This window comes from Alternaria conjuncta, assembly GCF_024043145.1.
Source record: "Alternaria conjuncta strain BMP 0040 chromosome Unknown scaffold_13, whole genome shotgun sequence".
NCBI classification, from domain to species: domain Eukaryota; kingdom Fungi; phylum Ascomycota; class Dothideomycetes; order Pleosporales; family Pleosporaceae; genus Alternaria; species Alternaria conjuncta.
In genome coordinates, this window is record NW_026250102.1 from 589,311 (window position 1) to 606,652 (window position 17,342).

Genomic DNA, 17,342 nt, shown 5'->3' on the forward strand with positions numbered 1-17,342 from the left:
GACTGAAGAAGGCCGGAAGAAGAGTGAGTGTGGGATGAGAAGGTAAACTCATGCGTCCTTCCTTCAGCTTTTATCCAACCACTGCCATCGACAAAACGACGTCGTTAATGCCCAGGAACGACATCGATATGTCGGTACTTGCCTTTGCCGCCCCTGTATTGCCGTAGAGATGTGACACACGTACCATCGTAGCCTTGGGTGCCTCAGTAACTCGCCACTGGCACACTTTGCTACCGGCGCACTCCACTCCCGTATCTTGCCAAGACAGATGATGTGCAACTAAAACGGTTGCCAAGATTTGCTTGACTGTTTTGTCCTGATTGCCTTGTGACCTGAGGCCTTGTTGTATGAGCCTTAGGTTAGCGGAGCCGTGGTATCCGATCGGGAGCCAAGGCTGGGGTTCCAACTTCATGCCTTAGCGACGTCCTCAGGCAGTATTTTCGGTGATTTTCGGTTACGCTGGGCAGGGGAAGGGGATGCTGATCTGCGTTGATCTGGGACTGTGCTGCGTGTGGAGATGGAAAGGATGCTTGGTGGTTGTGCGCGTACACACGAACGGTTGTCGTAAGACCACTATGCGATACCCAAGCTACCGTCATACCCGCTCCTCTTGTCGATAAGAGCTTTTTCCTCTGTGTTGATGCGCATGCCTTCCTATTCATGCCGATAGAAACGCTTCCCTTTGTGCTGATACCCACGAGTCGATGTCACCGCACCACAACCTCCATATGCACCCCTCCCCCCCCAATCACAACACCCTATATCACCACTCACCACCTCTTACCACCCTGACTCTACCATCGCTGTCACATCGCTACTTCCCGTTTGAAGTTGTCGACTCTGTCGAGGTGATGAGTGAACACCACACGCTGCGACGCACCTGAAACCCCACCAGTTGAGAAAACGCACCAGCCACGTTGCAGATCACGCATATCGTCGATATCGTATATGCATTAAGTGTCAGGCCAGGTGTTCGTCTTTTCTCTCGGATGCCTTGTCTTCCTAAGGCTAACGTGCTTGATCGACGGTAACAGGCTAGGTAGATCGTCTTGTGCTCGGTCTCGGTCGCAGGACGGAGAATTCTTGACTCCCTGTCGTGTCTGTCTATATTTAGTGGAGTTGCTCAACTTCTTCATTGCGAGAAGAGACGAGAAGGTAGATTGGGATGAAGATGGAGAAGGCGTCATCATATCGAAAGCTTACTCAACGTCAATTTCTGACCTGGATATCTACACACACACGCGCATCAATACTCCCGATAACCCTCCACTACACTTATGTAGTAATCTTGCTTCTCGTTCTTCTTCCTCTTCAATGAACCGAATCTTTGCAATCCATGTGACCAAAAGACGCTCACAGCAATCGAAATTCGAAAGAAAGCAAATCCCTCATTCCAACTTCAAAAACGCGCGCCATTGTATATAAACCCTCTCCGGAACGCCTACTAATGCCTTCTTGCCGCCGCGCGTGTTACGACATAAAGAGAATCCTGAGGAATACTCCTTAGCTCCGAAGGGAGCCTATAGGAAGAGTGAGGAACTGAGGCCAACTCGATAGTGCGAGGCAACTAGTCTCTTGTAACACAAAATTCATAGCCCCAAAAAGAGATTGAGAACCATTTTACTGGAAGACCGGATGGAGGTTTCTACTCATCATCCGAGTCGGTGTCAGTGTCGGTTTCACTCTCAGATTCGACGTCGCCTTCTGTGTCACTGCCGCTGCTGTCGTCATTGGTGATCTGTTTCCGCTTCTTTGGTGGGGCTCCCGTCTTCATTTGGTGCATTTGGCCTGCCAATGAATCTGTAGTTGTGTTAGCTTTGATACACGTGCCTAATAAAAGATCAATCTTACCCTCTTCTGGCTCGCTGATTTCGTCCTCCTCTTCTACCTCTTCCGCTTTACTGGCGTCCTCGACAACGAGGGTAACCTCCATCTTGGTGTCCATGCCGATGTAACTATCACAGATCATGTGCATGACAAAGGTGTAGCTGCCGGGTTGTGGTGGTGCGCCGAACTGCATCTTAAGAGTCTGTACGTTGTAGGTGGGGTTACCGCTCTCGTCAAGGATGGGCTTGTCGAAAGTCGAGAAAGTGAACGGCGGTACGGCGATACGTCCCTGCTTGCTGTCTGCGAGGAATACGTGCCATCTTGGGGCGTGATCGCGAGCGTAGTATGGAGCGAATGCTAGAGGTGGTTGGATGGGCTTCTCTCCAGAACGGTCGTTCTTACGTCCGGTAATTGCTGCGACATCGCCTTCCGCAGGATCAATGTCTAGTAGATCCTTCGGGTTGACCTCGGGGACGTTGGTGGCAGCGGTCGGGATGAAACGACCCTTGAGTACGAACTGGACCAAGCTGCTAGGTGTGACAAAACGCTCACCAACAACCTTGAAGAATGCCTTCTCGAGGTGGAACATTGGGATGCGCGAGGCCACAGTCATCGCTGTGCTGTATTGTTCTTGGGATAGGAGACCAGACTTGACAACACGAGCCTTACGTTCAGCTTCGGGTATTTGCATAAACTCTTGGATGGTCAAGTGTGACTTTGCTCGCGCAGCCTCAGCCGCGCTGGCAACATCGGGTGTGAAATGTGGCAGCTGCTCAAGCGGTGATGCGCCTGGTCGTAGGGCTTGGATGAGATTCTGGGAGGTCCTGTAAGCCGATAGTATCGCCTTGGTGTTGCCGTATGCGAGTGCGATGGCGGTGTAAGCTTCGTTGAGTCGGAGTGCGATTGGCGCAACCTCGAACTTCTCGTCGTTCAGAGTCTCGTCGTCCAGTTCAACGCGGCCAAGGTATGCCCACAACAAAGTCAAAACCTTGCGTCGCCGGCTGTCCTCCAGATCGTCTAGCTTCAGTCGGTCCTTCTTGGTGAGTGTTTGCGCAATGAGAGATCCGGAGTTCTCAGAAAGGACCTTCTGCTCGAGCTTCGAAAGACCATTCTCAGCTTTGTGTCCAGTGAGAACTTCGTTGAACTCCTCTCCGCTGCTGAGCGCGTGTATGACACCCACCTCGCCTTGGTCGTTGTCGTAATCGCGGAAGACCTTGCCAGCGCTGGCGACCAGGACTTTATCCTTAGTCAGCTTCTGTGTTCCGTACCACCACTTTCCGACCGTGTATGGGAGAATGACACCGAGGGCGAGCGCATAGATGAGCAGGACGTATTTGCCAGCTCCTTCCGTCACGAGCCATTGAGGTAGCGCAATGCCGATGCTGAAACTTTGCTTGCCATCTGGGTGACCGAATTCAAGGAAGTTCCGGCGGATCTCTTCGTCGGTAAGAGCCTTGAACGCCTTCACGACGTCGACCCAGTGGTCGTTGATGGATTGTATGGTAATGTTCTTCTCGGGGTCTGGGCGTGCCTTATCGGGGTGCATAGTGAGGGACAATTTTCGGTAGTGCTTCTTGATCGCCCTCTCATCGGCGCCCTGATGTGCAAGTTAGCAGGTTGTCCAAAGCTCGCGACAGAGGCAGCGGTCGTACCGTAGAGACCCCCAGCACCTCATAGGGATCCCAGATATCAGGCGTACTCCGTGTAGTAGTGCTGATGAGGTATATCATGGCGGCATTCATCGCCCATCCGCCCACCATGAGAAGACCCCGCTTTATCCTCCTTTCGAGCCGCTTCTGCTTCTTGCGCTGTCCTTGGATGAGATCGGCATGTTCGGGTGTGAAGTCGGACTCTATCCGCGATCCAGTGTTCTCGAGCTCTGGTAATATATTAGTATGGCGCTACGTGGAAGTGGCAAGCAGCGCGCACCTTTGCTTGATCTGAAGAATGAAATTGTAGTCGGAACGGTGACGAGAGTGGTAACGGTAAGGATGAAGTAGGGGAAGAACTGGCCCTGCTGGTTGTTAGCATCTGTTTATATTTGTGGCGCATGCAAAGTGTACCTGTTCATCGTAGTTGTAATCTGTCCCGGACATGGCGAACGATTGTCCCTACGGACGTGTCTGAGTACGCGAGAGAGCGACTGGAGGTGATTGCGGGGGTTTTCGACTACGATTCCAGCAGAAGGGAAGAAAAGTGATGCTAGGCCTGTGGCATTACAAAGAAGGTGGGGGCGGCGTACGAAAGAAGGTCGTGGCTACTTATTGAAGTTGTTCCGACCACTGTGTTCTTTCCCGCACCACGACAGATGGCCGCCGCGAGCAATCTTGGCTAAGCAGGGGTTACGATCACGTGTCAAAGCGCTCTCCGCTTACGTCACTCCCAACCATGCAACGCCGACAGCAATTCCTCCACTACGAAGACGCGCTTCTGTAAGCAGACAGTAAAGCCACATATAGTTCCTCACTAAATCCAATGACTGCAGGTTGGCGACTTGAAGTGTGTTATTCGTCCAGTTGGACAAGGTGTATGCTATGCTAGGTACATGTGTCCTCTACGCTCAATGGCCCGATTTCAATGCTCCATGACAATCGTCCCATGCAATACGCCTATACAACGCCGTGAACCCATAAGACTGCTCTTGGCGCGGCCTGATGTTCTCGTGAATGACCCAAATATTTTTGTCCATTCGAGAGGTTTATGCCGCGGCTTCTACTGAGCCCGCCTCTTCTAGCCCGTTTGTACCGTTAGGTGACGGGCTCTGTGTCGCTGCATCAAGAGGTGCGGCATGCAATGCGGGCTTCTCGACGCCCTTCATCTTGCCGCTCCTCCTCTTCTCGATGGCAGCCTTGACCCAGTCGGCGACTTCTTGGTCTTCTACAGGCTCGATCGCCTCAGCAGGTCCCTGGTCGCCGGCAGCTTCGCCACCATCAGCCTCAGCTGCGGCTTCAACCTCCTCTTCGTCTTCTTCTGTGATTGTGTCGGGCTTTGCGAGAGGTGCAAGCCATGCATGTTGAAGTAGCATGGCATATGTTGGTCGAAGGTTGGGAATCTTGTTCAAGCAGCCGCGTACAAAGTTGCGCGCCGCGTCAGAGTATCCGCTCTCAGGCAGATCCGGAGGCTCACCATCGACAATAGCCTAGGGAGAGTTAGTAGTTGACGTGAAAACACAATGTGAAAACTTACGCTGAGCTGACTGAAGATGTTGTTGTACGTCTCTGGTGGGTATGGGTACCGCCCCAGAGCGCACTCGATGATTGTCAGGCCCAAACTCCAGATGTCGCTTTGTACGCTGTATGTGCCGCCTCCAGGGTTGGCGCCTGCTTGCGCGATGCCGCCTGAAGATATCCTCTCGGGTGCCATGTAACTTTGGCACCCGATGTTGGTCTTGGCAATACTCGCGACGAGATTTCCACTAACACCAAAATCACAGATCTTGATCGCACCCTTGGTGTTCATGAGAATGTTGGTAGGCTTCACGTCTCGGTGAATGATGTTGTGATCATCCTTGAGTGACTTCAGACCCATAGTCGTGGCCATGGTGATCTTGCGCAGGACGCCCTCGGGCACACCGTCGGCGTAAAGTTTGTCTATGGAGCCTCCGTCCATGAATTCCATACAGATGTACACTGCACCTTCCTGGAAGAAAGCACCGTAAAAGTCGACGATGAAGGGTGATACGCAGCGGTGAAGGACGTCGAGTTCCATGATGATAGCAGCGAACTTTGAGTCGTCCAACTCGAGCCTCACCTCCTTCATTGCCATGACTATGCCGGTCCCCGCAGCTGGCTTCGCACTGGTTGGGCTCGCTTCTTCGCCAAATTCCTTTCGCGACGGCGAGCCTGGCGCAGCCTTGTTACCCGCCAGACCCTGCCCTGGCTTCCGCATTCGCGGTCTGCTATGTCTAACTTTGTATACTGTGCCGTAGTTTCCCTTGCCAAGCTCGTCCAGTGTATCAACTTCGTCCAGGGAGATGTTGAAGGAGGTACCGCTCGCGAACTGTACACCGTCTGAGTTGAGGACTGCCTTGCCGGCAAACTTGAGACTGCCGGTTTTGGTATCGACGAACTGAGAGAATTTGTCAAAGTGAGTTTCTTGCTTCTTCGGTTCTGCGCCTTCAGTGGGCTCGGGTCCCCCGTTCATCTGCGAGAGGGTCAACCCGGGCTTCTTCTTGCCAGCGGGAGGAGCACCGCCTGCAGCTGGAGACGAGCCTGGCAATCCGCCTGGGAGTCCGCCTGGGAACCTCATGCCGCGCTTCTCTGCTATAGATTTGGGCGGTCCACGACCAGGAACTGCTGGTGCCGATTGAAAGTTAGTCGCTGGCGGTCTCACAGGCATTCGGAAGTTGCTGGGTACACCTCCTGGGTGAGGACCCGGCGACATGGGGTTACGGCTGTCGGGAGATGGGCCAGGACTCTGAGGCGCAGGCCCCCTTCCAGGCAGACCGGTCGGCGGAGCGCCCTTTCTGCCGAGATGCACTGCCTGTATCCTGGCAAGGATGTCTTGGGAGACATTGAGACCGCTGCCTCGGCTGGAGATGGTGGGAGGATTCGAGGGACGGGGATTCCTGGCAGCGTTGATGTTTCCGAGTGGTGTTGAGGAGGACGTCATGTTGGGTGTCGCGGCTGAGGTAGTGGATGCAGTTCGAGGAGGAGGGCGCTCGGCAGCGGGTTCGTCAGGCAGGGTGGCATCGGCGGTTGGACTCGAGGGTGCGGGCGAGGGCGAGGGACTATCAAAGACGGTATCGGCGTCGACTTCCGTGTCGGGGGTGGAGGGATTGGAGGCCATGGCGAAAGACAGATAAAAGTCGCGGCCTGATATTGGCGGGGTACTAGGGCGAGGAAGCGGAAGAGGGTAGGGAGATAGGAATAAAAGGCGCAGGTGTGAGGTGAGTTCAGAGGCTGCGACTACACCGCGGAGGGAGTGACGGCGGCGATCTCAGCGGATCTGGTAGTCTGGTGGAGGTGTCGTGGTTGTGGGTTGTCTGGTAGCGTGCAAGTTGGAGCTGTGACGTGATGCTGCAGAGACGAGAGAGTAGCGCGCAACTACTGGTGCTGCTGCAATCTGGAATGATTTCACGATGATGGGTCTGGCCACGCGGTAACCACCATGGCGTACAACGGAGATGCAGCTGGCAAAAGGGGCTCCCGCGATATTTCTAGTGCGGTGGCTTAGGGACAGTTCCTGCTTTGCGTGCGCCGGCCGCCTGTAAGCCTGCTTTCACCTGGCCTCAGACATGGGAATGCGCAAGCAGGGACTGCAGCTGTATGCGGTTAAGCAGCCCCGAACCGAGTCTCGCCAGCAGGATTGCGCGCGCAGAAGCAGTATGCGGTAATGACCAAGCCATGGGGAACCTAGCGAATGCTGCGTGTGTTGCTGCATTGCCCATCAGTCAAGACAGCATTCGGTGTGGCCGATGTCCTGCCAGTTTTCGATGTAGCTGCATGCCGCCCAGCCCGCCGACCTGAGGCGCAGGGACGCGGTAGATGCTGAGAGGCCCTGAGTCCCATCTAGGCGCTGCGTGACGATAAGCTCTAGCCCACCACGGCCGTGTGTGAATCATTTGCGACGTGTAGCTGGGCGATCGCTCTTCCTAACGACTTCCTTAACCCATTCAGACTTGCTCCTACAGTTCCTGCAGGGCTCGCGGCTCAACTTGCCTTTCCGCTAGACCTGGAGCGGGCTGTGACGTCGATCTCCGCCCATAGCGCGTCCGCAGCCAAGACGCGGTGCGCTTCAAGATAAGTCGTGTGTTTCCGTGCCCTTCGCGCCTTCGCGCCTTCCCAACAACACCTCTGGCATCGGCATGCCTTTCTTCTCGGCTCCCCAGGCCTTGCGCCTGCGCAGCCCTCCCACTTACTCCTCGGATTTCGTCGCCATGGCCTCTCAGTCGTACGAGTACGGCGACAATGGCATGTTCAATGTCTTCAAGAGCAACACGCACAGCTCGCATCCCGACTTCGCCAACCTCACCCTGCTCGTCTTCGAGGCTGTTATGGAGGTTGTCTGCGTCAGCGCGCCTGGCTACATTGTCGCGCGAATGGGCCAATTCGACGCGGAGAGCCAGAAGTTCCTCGCCAACCTCAACACGCAGCTGTTTACACCCTGCCTTAGTAAGTCACTACCTCGATAACGATGACGCTTGTTTGTATCAGTCACACCTTCATGGACTGTGTTTATGGGGCACTTCTTGAGCTCTTCATAACCTCCAAACCTCAGCTAACCACATCCAGTCTTTACCAAGCTCGCATCGCAATTGACGGCCGAAAAGCTGGCTGATCTGGCCGTCATCCCCGTAATCTTCATCGTACAGACACTTATATCCTACCTTGCCGCGCTCATCGTATCGAAAGTATGCAGGTTCAACAAACGGGCCTCCAACTTTGTGGTCGCCATGGCGGTATGTCATGTTCCCCAACCAGGCAAACAACACAAACTGACGTTCTCAGGTCTTCGGAAACTCAAACTCGCTTCCAATCTCCCTCGTCATCTCCCTCTCCAAAACACTGTCCGGTCTGCACTGGGACAAGGTCCCAGGCGACAACGACAACGACGTCGGCGCGCGCGGTATCCTCTACCTACTCATCTTCCAGCAACTCGGCCAGCTCGTGCGATGGACATGGGGCTTCAACGTGCTCCTAGCGCCGGCCAGCTCCTACAAAGACGAAGATGGCGGCAAGAACAGCGCTATCGAGAACGGAGAGTACAGCGATGACGAGGCGCAACGTCTCCTCGATGACTCGCACTCTGACTACGAATCTGGCAACGTCACCAGCTACGCTACTTCCGCTGACTCCGACGAGTCCGACTCAGACTCGCTGTTCAACCGCGACGCTCAGGCAGAGACCGACTTCATCACACCCACCAACGGCAACGCAACTGTCCCGGGTCAAGGCGACATGAGCGGAAGCAGCAACGGCTATGCCAACGGTCATCTCAACGGTGTTCTTGAGGCGCACAAGAAGAAGCAGAATGCTCCCAAGGGCATCAAGGGAATGCCAAAGCGCGCCGGCATGGCATTGAAGCGCTCTGCCAGCACCGTTTCCGTCTCTACAACTCGCGCTGGAAACAGAGTCTTCAACGCTCTTCCCACATGGCTCCAGGGACCTCTTGCCAAGATTGGCCATGTCTTGTCAAGGTTCTTCAAGGGCGTCTGGGACTTTATGAACCCTCCCCTCTGGGCTATGCTGATCGCCATCCTTGTCGCCTCTATCCCTCCGCTACAACACCTCTTCTTCGACCCAGGAACATTCGTCAGCAACTCCGTGACGCGCGCTGTCAACCAGAGCGGACAAGTCGCTGTTCCCCTCATCTTGGTCGTCTTGGGTGCCAACCTTGCCCGTAACACTCTACCCAAGGAGGACCAGCACTCGATGGAAGACCCAAGTGTCGAGAAGAAGCTTGTCATTGCCTCCCTCGTCAGTCGCATGCTTATCCCGACGCTTCTCATGGCACCTATGCTTGCTTTAACCGCCAAGTATGTGCCTGTCAGTATTCTCGACGACCCGATCTTCATCATTGTTTGCTTCCTGCTCAGTGGTGCACCGAGTGCGCTGCAGCTGGCACAGATCTGCCAAATCAACAACGTGTACATGGGCGCCATGTCGAGGATTCTGTTCCAGAGCTACGTTGTCTGGATCCTGCCGTCGACTCTTCTTCTGGTCATGCTTGCACTGGAAACAGTGGAATGGGCCAAATGAGTCACGTGTACGTTGAAGTGTTAGTGCTTGGAAGGACGCGGCGCACCCTCCCGTGTTGCGATATGTAATTGGGTTTCAAAGCGAGGCGTTCTGGTAACTGGGAATGGGTTTGGTAGTTGCATTGTTTGGGAACATGGCAGAGAACTGCAATGAAAAGCAGTTTGTATATACACTTTTAACGTTGTCCCGGTGTTTGGAGGTTGTCGGAGGATGGCCTCTTCTTTGAACCGATCAGATCTTTCGTATCCTGGCTACGCTGAAGTACCGCGATCCGAGAGGTCTGATCGGTTCAAGGACGAGTCCATTCTACGCCAACCTCCAAGTACTGTTGAACACCTGAAAACAATTCGCAAGGGAAGGTGATCCTCCGTCTACCGCCATGGTACTTGCTATCCACTGTTAGAGCACATGAAGACAACTGGCCAAATGCTACTACTGCGTTTATTCCAGCCCGCGAGTATGCAGGCTACTTCGCCACATTGCGCTCAGCACCTTCGTGTCCAAGTTTCTGGCGTACCAAAACCTGACGTAGACTGCCAAGGCTGGGAACTGGAATCTCGGAGGCCGATAGCTGCCCAATAGCTCTGGAGATAGCGTAGGGACCAGCTACACACCACACTGCCGTCTGTTCCAGCTATGATGATGCTCTACCCTTGAATTGTCTATTTCTATCAAGATCTGGTTATAGACGCCTCGAGACTTTTCACATTCCTCTTCACCTCGTCTTCTCCCACCAGCGATCCTTACCGCCAATCAGCTTGGCACGTGGACCCTGAGCTCGCGTGTACTTTCTGGCGTTCCTGCCGCACTAGGTATCGATAACACCGCCCACCAAACAACCCGCCGTTCCTACCCACCAAGTAGGGCACGTTTATTTCGAGGCCTCACTACAGCACCTTCGGACCCGTCTGGGGAGCTACAAATTACCACGCGGTCGATCCTGCTTACTTCACTTCCACATACCAGGCTGCACATTCTAGGCAATCGCCATGGCGGATTCCTCCAATGAGCAGTCGCGGCCCAGCGTCCCCCACCGAAGCGACTCGTCTGCCCTCTCGCAGAACGCGACTCCAGTGGATGGCGCGTCGCCGCGTTCTACCAAAGGTCAGTTCTTGTTTGGTTTCCTACTGTTTGGCGTGCAAGCTCTGGCGATTGATTCATATCACCTTTTGGAATCGTGATTCTGCCAGCGAGGTAGCTGTAGATCGTCGTGACTCCGCAGTGACTAACAACTCTGTTGCTCAAACGCTGAGTCGAATCTCAAATACTACGCAAGCTATCTGGTTATGGATTAGCTATGTGCATGTAGCAAACCGAGCGACTGCTATGTCCGAGAACAATGAACAAGATGTTTAGCTGATATATTGTCATCTCACCTACCAATTGCTTGACGAACAACTGCTGACCATGCGCTCGTAGTTGTGTCTTTTCCCGACGACACTGCCATCTCCCCTCTGATGATCGGGAAGAACAAAGAACTTGACCAGAGGGATTACTTGGATCTCGACAGACCTGCAAAACACTACCCCGCAAGTGTCAGTAGAAAGAAACTCTCTGGTAGACCCTCGGTGGAGCGTCTGTCATCAACGTCCAGAGGAGTACCAGCTGAGGGTAACCCGTCCTTGTCCTCTTTGCTTTCAGACAGCTCAACCGATGCTCCCCATGGACAGCATGCGCATGAGAACCTGTTGAAGCAGGTAGGCACATGGCTCAAGCACGAGCGAAGCCGACGTCATGCACGAAGGGCAAAACGCAAAGCCGCCAAAGAGGGGGTTGCCGAGGAAAAGACATCGACTGTGGCTGATGAGGCGACTGAAGAGCCTATCTCGCTTACTAGGACCAGCTCTTCGTCGTCCCACGGTGAGGACTCACTCGACCAACTGGCGCACATCCTCGAGAAGACTCTAGCTATAAAGCCAGCCGACGCTAAAAAGAGGATGCAACACTTCCGCAGGTCTTCCACAGGCTTGAAGCGACACTCTGCCATTTCCCTCGACACCGACTATTTCGAGTCTGTAGACCAGCTGGTCCCGAGTTGCGAGGCCATCTTGGATAACTCGAAAACTATGGCGTACAACGTGGACGAGTCAGATGGCGAGTCGGCCCCACAGCTATCTGACAAGGAAGCACGCAAGGAGAGAGAGGCGTGGACCAAGTTCCGTGCTGAAATCCTCCGTTTGGCTCATACTCTAAAGCTCAAGGGATGGCGCAAGGTATCTATGGAGCAGAGCAATGAGATTGATGTGCAGAGGCTGAGCGGTGCACTGACAAACGCTGTTTACGTTGTCTCACCTCCCAAGAATTTGCAACTTCAAGAGCAGGGTGAAGATGGTCAGCCTAAGCCAAAGAATCCTCCTCCGTAAGTCATCTCGAACGTGAGTGAAACAAGTCTAACACTCTCTAGTAAGCTCCTGCTACGTATCTACGGTCCTCAGGTGGAACATCTGATCGATCGAGAGTCTGAACTACAGATCCTCACACGCCTCGCTCGAAAGCGAATTGGTCCGCGTCTGCTTGGTACCTTCACCAACGGTCGCTTCGAGGAGTTCCTCCATGCAAAGCCGTTGACCGCGAAGGAGTTGCGCAATGCAGAAACTTCGAAGCAAATCGCAAAGCGTATGCGAGAGTTACACGAGGGCATTGACCTTCTCAAAGAAGAGCGAGAAGCTGGCCCGTTCGTATGGCAAAACTGGGATAAGTGGGTTGACCGTTGCGAGCAGATCGTTACCTGGCTGGACGACCGAGTCCGCGAGAGCAAGCAAGACCCTGCGCTAGGCCCTGGCGACAAGTGGAAGAAGCGAGGTTACGTGTGTGGTATGGAGTGGCCAGTATTCAGGCAGATGGTCGAGAAGTATAGGAGGTGGCTAGAGGAACAGTATGGTGGTGCAGACAAGATCAACGAGCGCATGATCTTCGCCCACAACGACGTAGGTCATTTCACTTTACAGATGTCTTCTAAGCTGACTCTATGTAGACCCAGTATGGTAATATCCTGCGCATGGTACCAGAGGGCGAGTCACCCCTACTACTTCCAGCGAACCAGCACAAGCAGCTTGTGGTCATCGACTTCGAGTACGCAAATGCGAACCTTCCGGGTCTGGAGTTCGCCAACCACTTCGTAAGATATTTTCGGTTACCCCTTGGACCCTTCCCTACTCCTCACACATTTGAGGCATGTACTGACCAAAAGGTAGACCGAATGGACATACAACTATCACGACGCTGATGTACCGTGGAGATGTAACACCAAGTACTACCCAACCGTCGAAGAGCAGCACCGCTTCATCCGAGCATACCTGATGCACAACCCCTCCTACAAAGCAGCCGGAGGCTACACATCCAATCCTGCTACACCCCATCTAGGCCCTCTCCCATCCTCAGGAAGCACAACCGCCCTAGCAGCAACCGCAGCCCCTAGCAATATCTCCGCCTTCATGCTCGACTCGCGCGCCCCACCCGGCTCACAGTACCAAGAGCAAGAAGCCGCCGCCGAACGTCAAATCGAAGAAGAAACCCGCCGCCTCCTCGCCGAAACCAAACTCTGGCGCCTCGCCAACTCGGCCATGTGGGTAGCCTGGGGCATAGTGCAAGCCCACGTCCCCGGTCTCCCCGACTTCGACGCTTTGGATAAACAAGCAAACTCATCTACCAACCCCAGCAACTCAGCCGCCGAGCTCGACAGCGCCACCGCAGAAATACGCGCCGAGGCGGGGGCCGAAGGAGGAGCAGAAGAGAAGTCGGGGGCAGGGATCGTGAGTGAAAAGACAGCGACGGAGCAAGGGGCTACTACGCAAGGAAACATGACTCAAGCGGAACAGGATGCTGACCTTTTCAAACCACAGGACGAAGAGGAGTTTGATTACCTCGCTTATGCTAATGATCGCGCCATGTTTGTTTGGGGCGATGCGATGCGCATGGGTATTGTGGGCCCGGAGGAGGTGCCGGAGGAGTTGAGGAGTAGGGCTAAGGTTGTGAAGTACTAGCTCTTGTGTTGACGATACTTCTCTTTTCGAGAGGACCTAATTAGATAGGTGCATATAGATTTTAGAAGTTATAAGTTACTTATTTGCGTTGCTACTGTAGTACTATAGAATAAAGATAAAAAACTAAATTTGCATCGCACTTAGATATAAGTTAGAAGAGGAATATAAGATAGCTGCTATAGTGTCTTTGTTACTTACACAACTTACACACTATAGATAAACTAATTATTACTACTACTTCTTTAAGCTCTAATATCTAGCTTAGCTTCTATAGCTATATAGTACTTATAGAAATTTTCTTTAAGTTTCTCTACTTTAGATAGTCTACTACTATAAGTAGAGATACATTATAAGTAAAGAGGTTCTTTCTTATCTACGTTCTCTCTCTTCTTAAAGAGTAGATTATAAATATAAAAGAGTATTACTTCTACGTTAGCTACTTTTAAGGTATATTATAGTATTAATGTTAAAGATGTAGCTAACATCTAATTAGAAATAATTAATAATAAGGCCTTTCTTACAGCTAAACTAGCAGCACTAGATAGCCTTTTTTAATAACTTTAAATACCTAAGTATACTCTAGTATTTATAGAATAGAAGTTTCTAGACTTTACTACTAATTTTATAGACAATCTACGAAAGAGATAGGTTAACTACATTCTTATAGGCTATAGCATAAAGATTATAGACTTTAAGGATTAGAAAGTCGCAAGATAGCTAGCTAGAGCAAATAGAATATATTGTAGAATATATAATTGTATAGGTGATAATAGCCGCAGGTGAGACACAAGGGTGTGGAGTACTAGGGTGAGGTGGGTGTTATGAGCCGCTGAGGGCTCGGGGCTTGAGAGTGATTGCGGAGGTGTCGATTTGCGACGAGAAACATCGTTGAGGAGTGAGATACGCGTCCCGCGATCGAAGGATATAGGAAGTTTTGTGGGGGATGCAATTGCGTGAAGCTCCAGTACTTCCATGTGCATCTAACTCCCTACGGCACGAATGTCTCATGTATGATAGCAAATGAAAATGACAAAAAAGACTTGGTCGACGAACCCATGAGAGAGATATGAGGTTGTCATGAAACGTGATTTCGATAATCCAAGCACAGAGTTGCTCACACTGGTATATCTGCAAACGCCAAAACACCCAATTCAACCCATTCCGACCCACTAAAATCAGATTCACACACTCCACTCAACTCAGCTCGTATCCATAGCATCCTCATCTTCATCCCCTTCCTGTATCCCCTCAAGCCCCTCCTCCTCCTCCTGCTCTTCCCTCCGCTCTCTCTTTCCATCCCTTCTCCCCTGTCCCTCTCCACCCCTATCCATCCCCTCAACCAACCCCTCCAACCCCCTAACCTCCTCACTCCCCACCCTACTCCCCCCCTCCCAAACCCCCTCAACCCCATCCTTCGTGTCCACGCCCCGTCTCTCCAACACGCGTTTACTCTGACTCTCAACGTAGATTTTGCGTTCGCGTGTTAACTCTTCTTTATCTTTGGATTGTGGCTGTTGTTGGGCGTTGGAGGTGGAGGTGGAGGTGGAGTTGGAGTAGGAGGAAGGAGAGGACGTGTTGCTGGGTAGTGCGGTGTTTGGCAAATGCGGTTTTAGGCTTGAGAGGAGTTGGCGCAGGTAGGGGAGTTGGGTTGTTGTGAAGGTGGTGTGGGTTGTTAGGGGTGTGTGGGCGGGCTTTTTGTCGGTGGTGCTGTTCTTCTCCCCGTTTGCGTTTGTGTGAGTATGAGGTAAAGACTGTATGCCTATTTCCTTCGCAGCAGGCGCATGCGTTAGGAAGGCGAACGGCGCTGCTTGTCCCTCCTGCTCATTGTCTCCTCCTGTCGAAGTGAGGGATTCGCGTTTCGGCAACGTAGACGGTGTGAGAAGGGCGCGTAACCGTGCTATCTGTGTCTCATTGCGCGTTTTCTCAGCGAGGAGAGCGGCGTTTAACTTTTGTGTTTCGATGAGTTTGCGGCGGAGGGTGTAGAGGGCTTCGGGGGTAAGGGTCGAGTCTTTGGAGGGTGGTTCGAGATTCTAATTTGTGTTAGTTGTGTTCGTCTTGTCAACTCCATCCATCCTGTCCCTCTACTGCCTCTGTCCACCACCGTCTCCCACCGTCTCATCGAACATACCTCATAATGCCCCAATCTCACCCACTCCGCGGGCCCCTCATCCTGGCCCTTCCCCCTCCCCAACGCAAAAACATTCCTCAGTGTCCAAATCTCCAGTTTATCGAAGTTCTTATCCACGGCATTCTCCATGAGCGTCTCTAGCTTCAGCACCCCTTCCTCGATTTCCAATCGCGCTTCTGGGTATACATCGTTTCCGTCTTCGTCTTTCTGGGGGACGCGGTTTTGCGAGGCGTAGAGGTCGGCGAAACCGAGGAGGGAGGGGTCGGCGGAGGAGAGACCGGTTTCGAAGGAGTCGGTGCAGCGGTAGAGGACTTCGTTTATGGCGTTTATTATGTCGTCGATTAGGGACTGAATTGATGTTAGTTCTAGAACAGCGGATATGATTCTGGTACGAGAGGAGTGATATCGTGAAGTGTCTACGAGGCATTGCAGACACCATCCCCAGTCCATTCACACCATCTTCCCCCCCGTCCCCTCCCACCACCCCTCCTCTACCCATTACCCAGGACTCATACGTACAATAGGAGGCCAAGTAAAGTGCTCAGTAAGCAGCATATTCTCCTGCTGCTTTGCGCTCGCCATCTTGTCGTTTCGTCGCAGCGTGGCCGTCGTTGTCGCAAATGTCCGTTCAGCACCACCGTTGTTTGCGACACACGCGCGCGCCGAGGGACGTGTTTACTGCGGGCCCGCTTTCCGGGATCTGACTGGACGGATGACAAGGGTCGAAGGGCTCGCGCTAGTGGGGTCGCGTAATTTGCTGGTTTGGGACGCGCGCTGTGAGGGTCATGGGGAGGGTGCGTCCGCGGAGTTGTGTGGAATTGCCGTTTGCTCGTGCTAAGTCTCTCGGTTTGGTGTCGTGAAGGTAGACATCACTAGTCACTGTCACGATATCACCAAAACCCCAAGTCCTCACACCAAAACAGTAATTCAATCAAAGATGAGATCCCTCCATAAAGTGCCAGCCTATTTAGCCACACCACTACATTCATACACTCAAGCACGGCGGCTTGAAAAATCCTAAATTATACAAACGTACAGCACGACTCCATATCGTCCATACTGGAAAAGCTAGTTTGCTTTGTCTCTTTCTTTCCTCTCGCTTTGATAGTAAAGGTAGATCATATCCGCCACGACCCACCACTTCAACAACATCCACCTGGCTAGGATATACCACTCTTCTTCTCCTCTTCCTGTCTCGCACTCATGCCGCACGCAGCACGCAGCACTCGCAAGGGCAAGAACAAGAACAAGCCAAAAAGACAGATACTACTTTTCTCCCATAATCGGCTCGAAAGCACATTCAGAAGAAAGCCAAAAAACACACACAAGAGGAGGATAGTTTGGTGTAATCCAAATATAACACAATAAAAACGCCAATCAGGAACCAGACAAAGAGTAACAAAGAGACTAGTTCTGAACCCTTTCTCTCTCTCTCTGTCTCTCTGTTTCTCGGTGTTTCTCCATGCGTTCATGTCGCTGTCGTAAATGCAGTAGATGTGAAGCCAGTCAAAAAGAAAAAGGGAACAATACCACCCACCCGCCCATCACAACCCAATTATCGTACTGTTTGCTTGCTGCTCGTGCCCGTGAATCCTATAAAAAGCGCGGCGGAGCTGGGTAATCTGTTAATCTATACAAAGACACATGTCCGTCGAATCCATCCAGACGGGACACTGTATGTGTGTGTGTGTCGGTCAAGTTTGC

General features: G+C 52.6%; 5 protein-coding genes across 5 annotated transcripts; 2 read left to right on the forward strand and 3 right to left on the reverse strand.

The window, feature by feature from the left end:
- Positions 1 to 1,645: 1,645 nt before the first annotated feature.
- Positions 1,646 to 3,923, reverse strand: J4E85_008519 (uncharacterized protein; the record flags this gene model as incomplete). The annotated part of the gene is made up of 5 exons (XM_051472744.1): positions 1,646 to 1,800; positions 1,852 to 3,424; positions 3,480 to 3,706; positions 3,757 to 3,841; positions 3,891 to 3,923. The coding sequence occupies 5 exons, from the start codon at positions 3,921 to 3,923 to the stop codon at positions 1,646 to 1,648; spliced, it is 2,073 nt and encodes a 690-aa protein (XP_051323565.1).
- A 602-nt stretch (positions 3,924 to 4,525) lies between these two features.
- Positions 4,526 to 6,615, reverse strand: J4E85_008520 (uncharacterized protein; the record flags this gene model as incomplete). The annotated part of the gene is made up of 2 exons (XM_051472745.1): positions 4,526 to 4,966; positions 5,014 to 6,615. The coding sequence occupies 2 exons, from the start codon at positions 6,613 to 6,615 to the stop codon at positions 4,526 to 4,528; spliced, it is 2,043 nt and encodes a 680-aa protein (XP_051323566.1).
- Positions 6,616 to 7,705: 1,090 nt separating this feature from the next.
- Positions 7,706 to 9,527, forward strand: J4E85_008521 (uncharacterized protein; the record flags this gene model as incomplete). The annotated part of the gene is made up of 3 exons (XM_051472746.1): positions 7,706 to 7,940; positions 8,061 to 8,227; positions 8,277 to 9,527. The coding sequence occupies 3 exons, from the start codon at positions 7,706 to 7,708 to the stop codon at positions 9,525 to 9,527; spliced, it is 1,653 nt and encodes a 550-aa protein (XP_051323567.1).
- A 989-nt stretch (positions 9,528 to 10,516) lies between these two features.
- Positions 10,517 to 13,510, forward strand: J4E85_008522 (uncharacterized protein; the record flags this gene model as incomplete). Its single annotated transcript, XM_051472747.1, has 5 exons — positions 10,517 to 10,631; positions 10,947 to 11,886; positions 11,932 to 12,454; positions 12,502 to 12,645; positions 12,722 to 13,510. The coding sequence occupies 5 exons, from the start codon at positions 10,517 to 10,519 to the stop codon at positions 13,508 to 13,510; spliced, it is 2,511 nt and encodes an 836-aa protein (XP_051323568.1).
- Positions 13,511 to 14,709: 1,199 nt separating this feature from the next.
- J4E85_008523 (uncharacterized protein) lies at positions 14,710 to 16,220 on the reverse strand (the record flags this gene model as incomplete). Its single annotated transcript, XM_051472748.1, has 3 exons — positions 14,710 to 15,540; positions 15,639 to 15,986; positions 16,158 to 16,220. 3 exons carry the CDS (start codon positions 16,218 to 16,220, stop codon positions 14,710 to 14,712), a joined length of 1,242 nt encoding a protein of 413 aa, XP_051323569.1.
- Between the last annotated feature and the right edge of the window lie 1,122 nt (positions 16,221 to 17,342).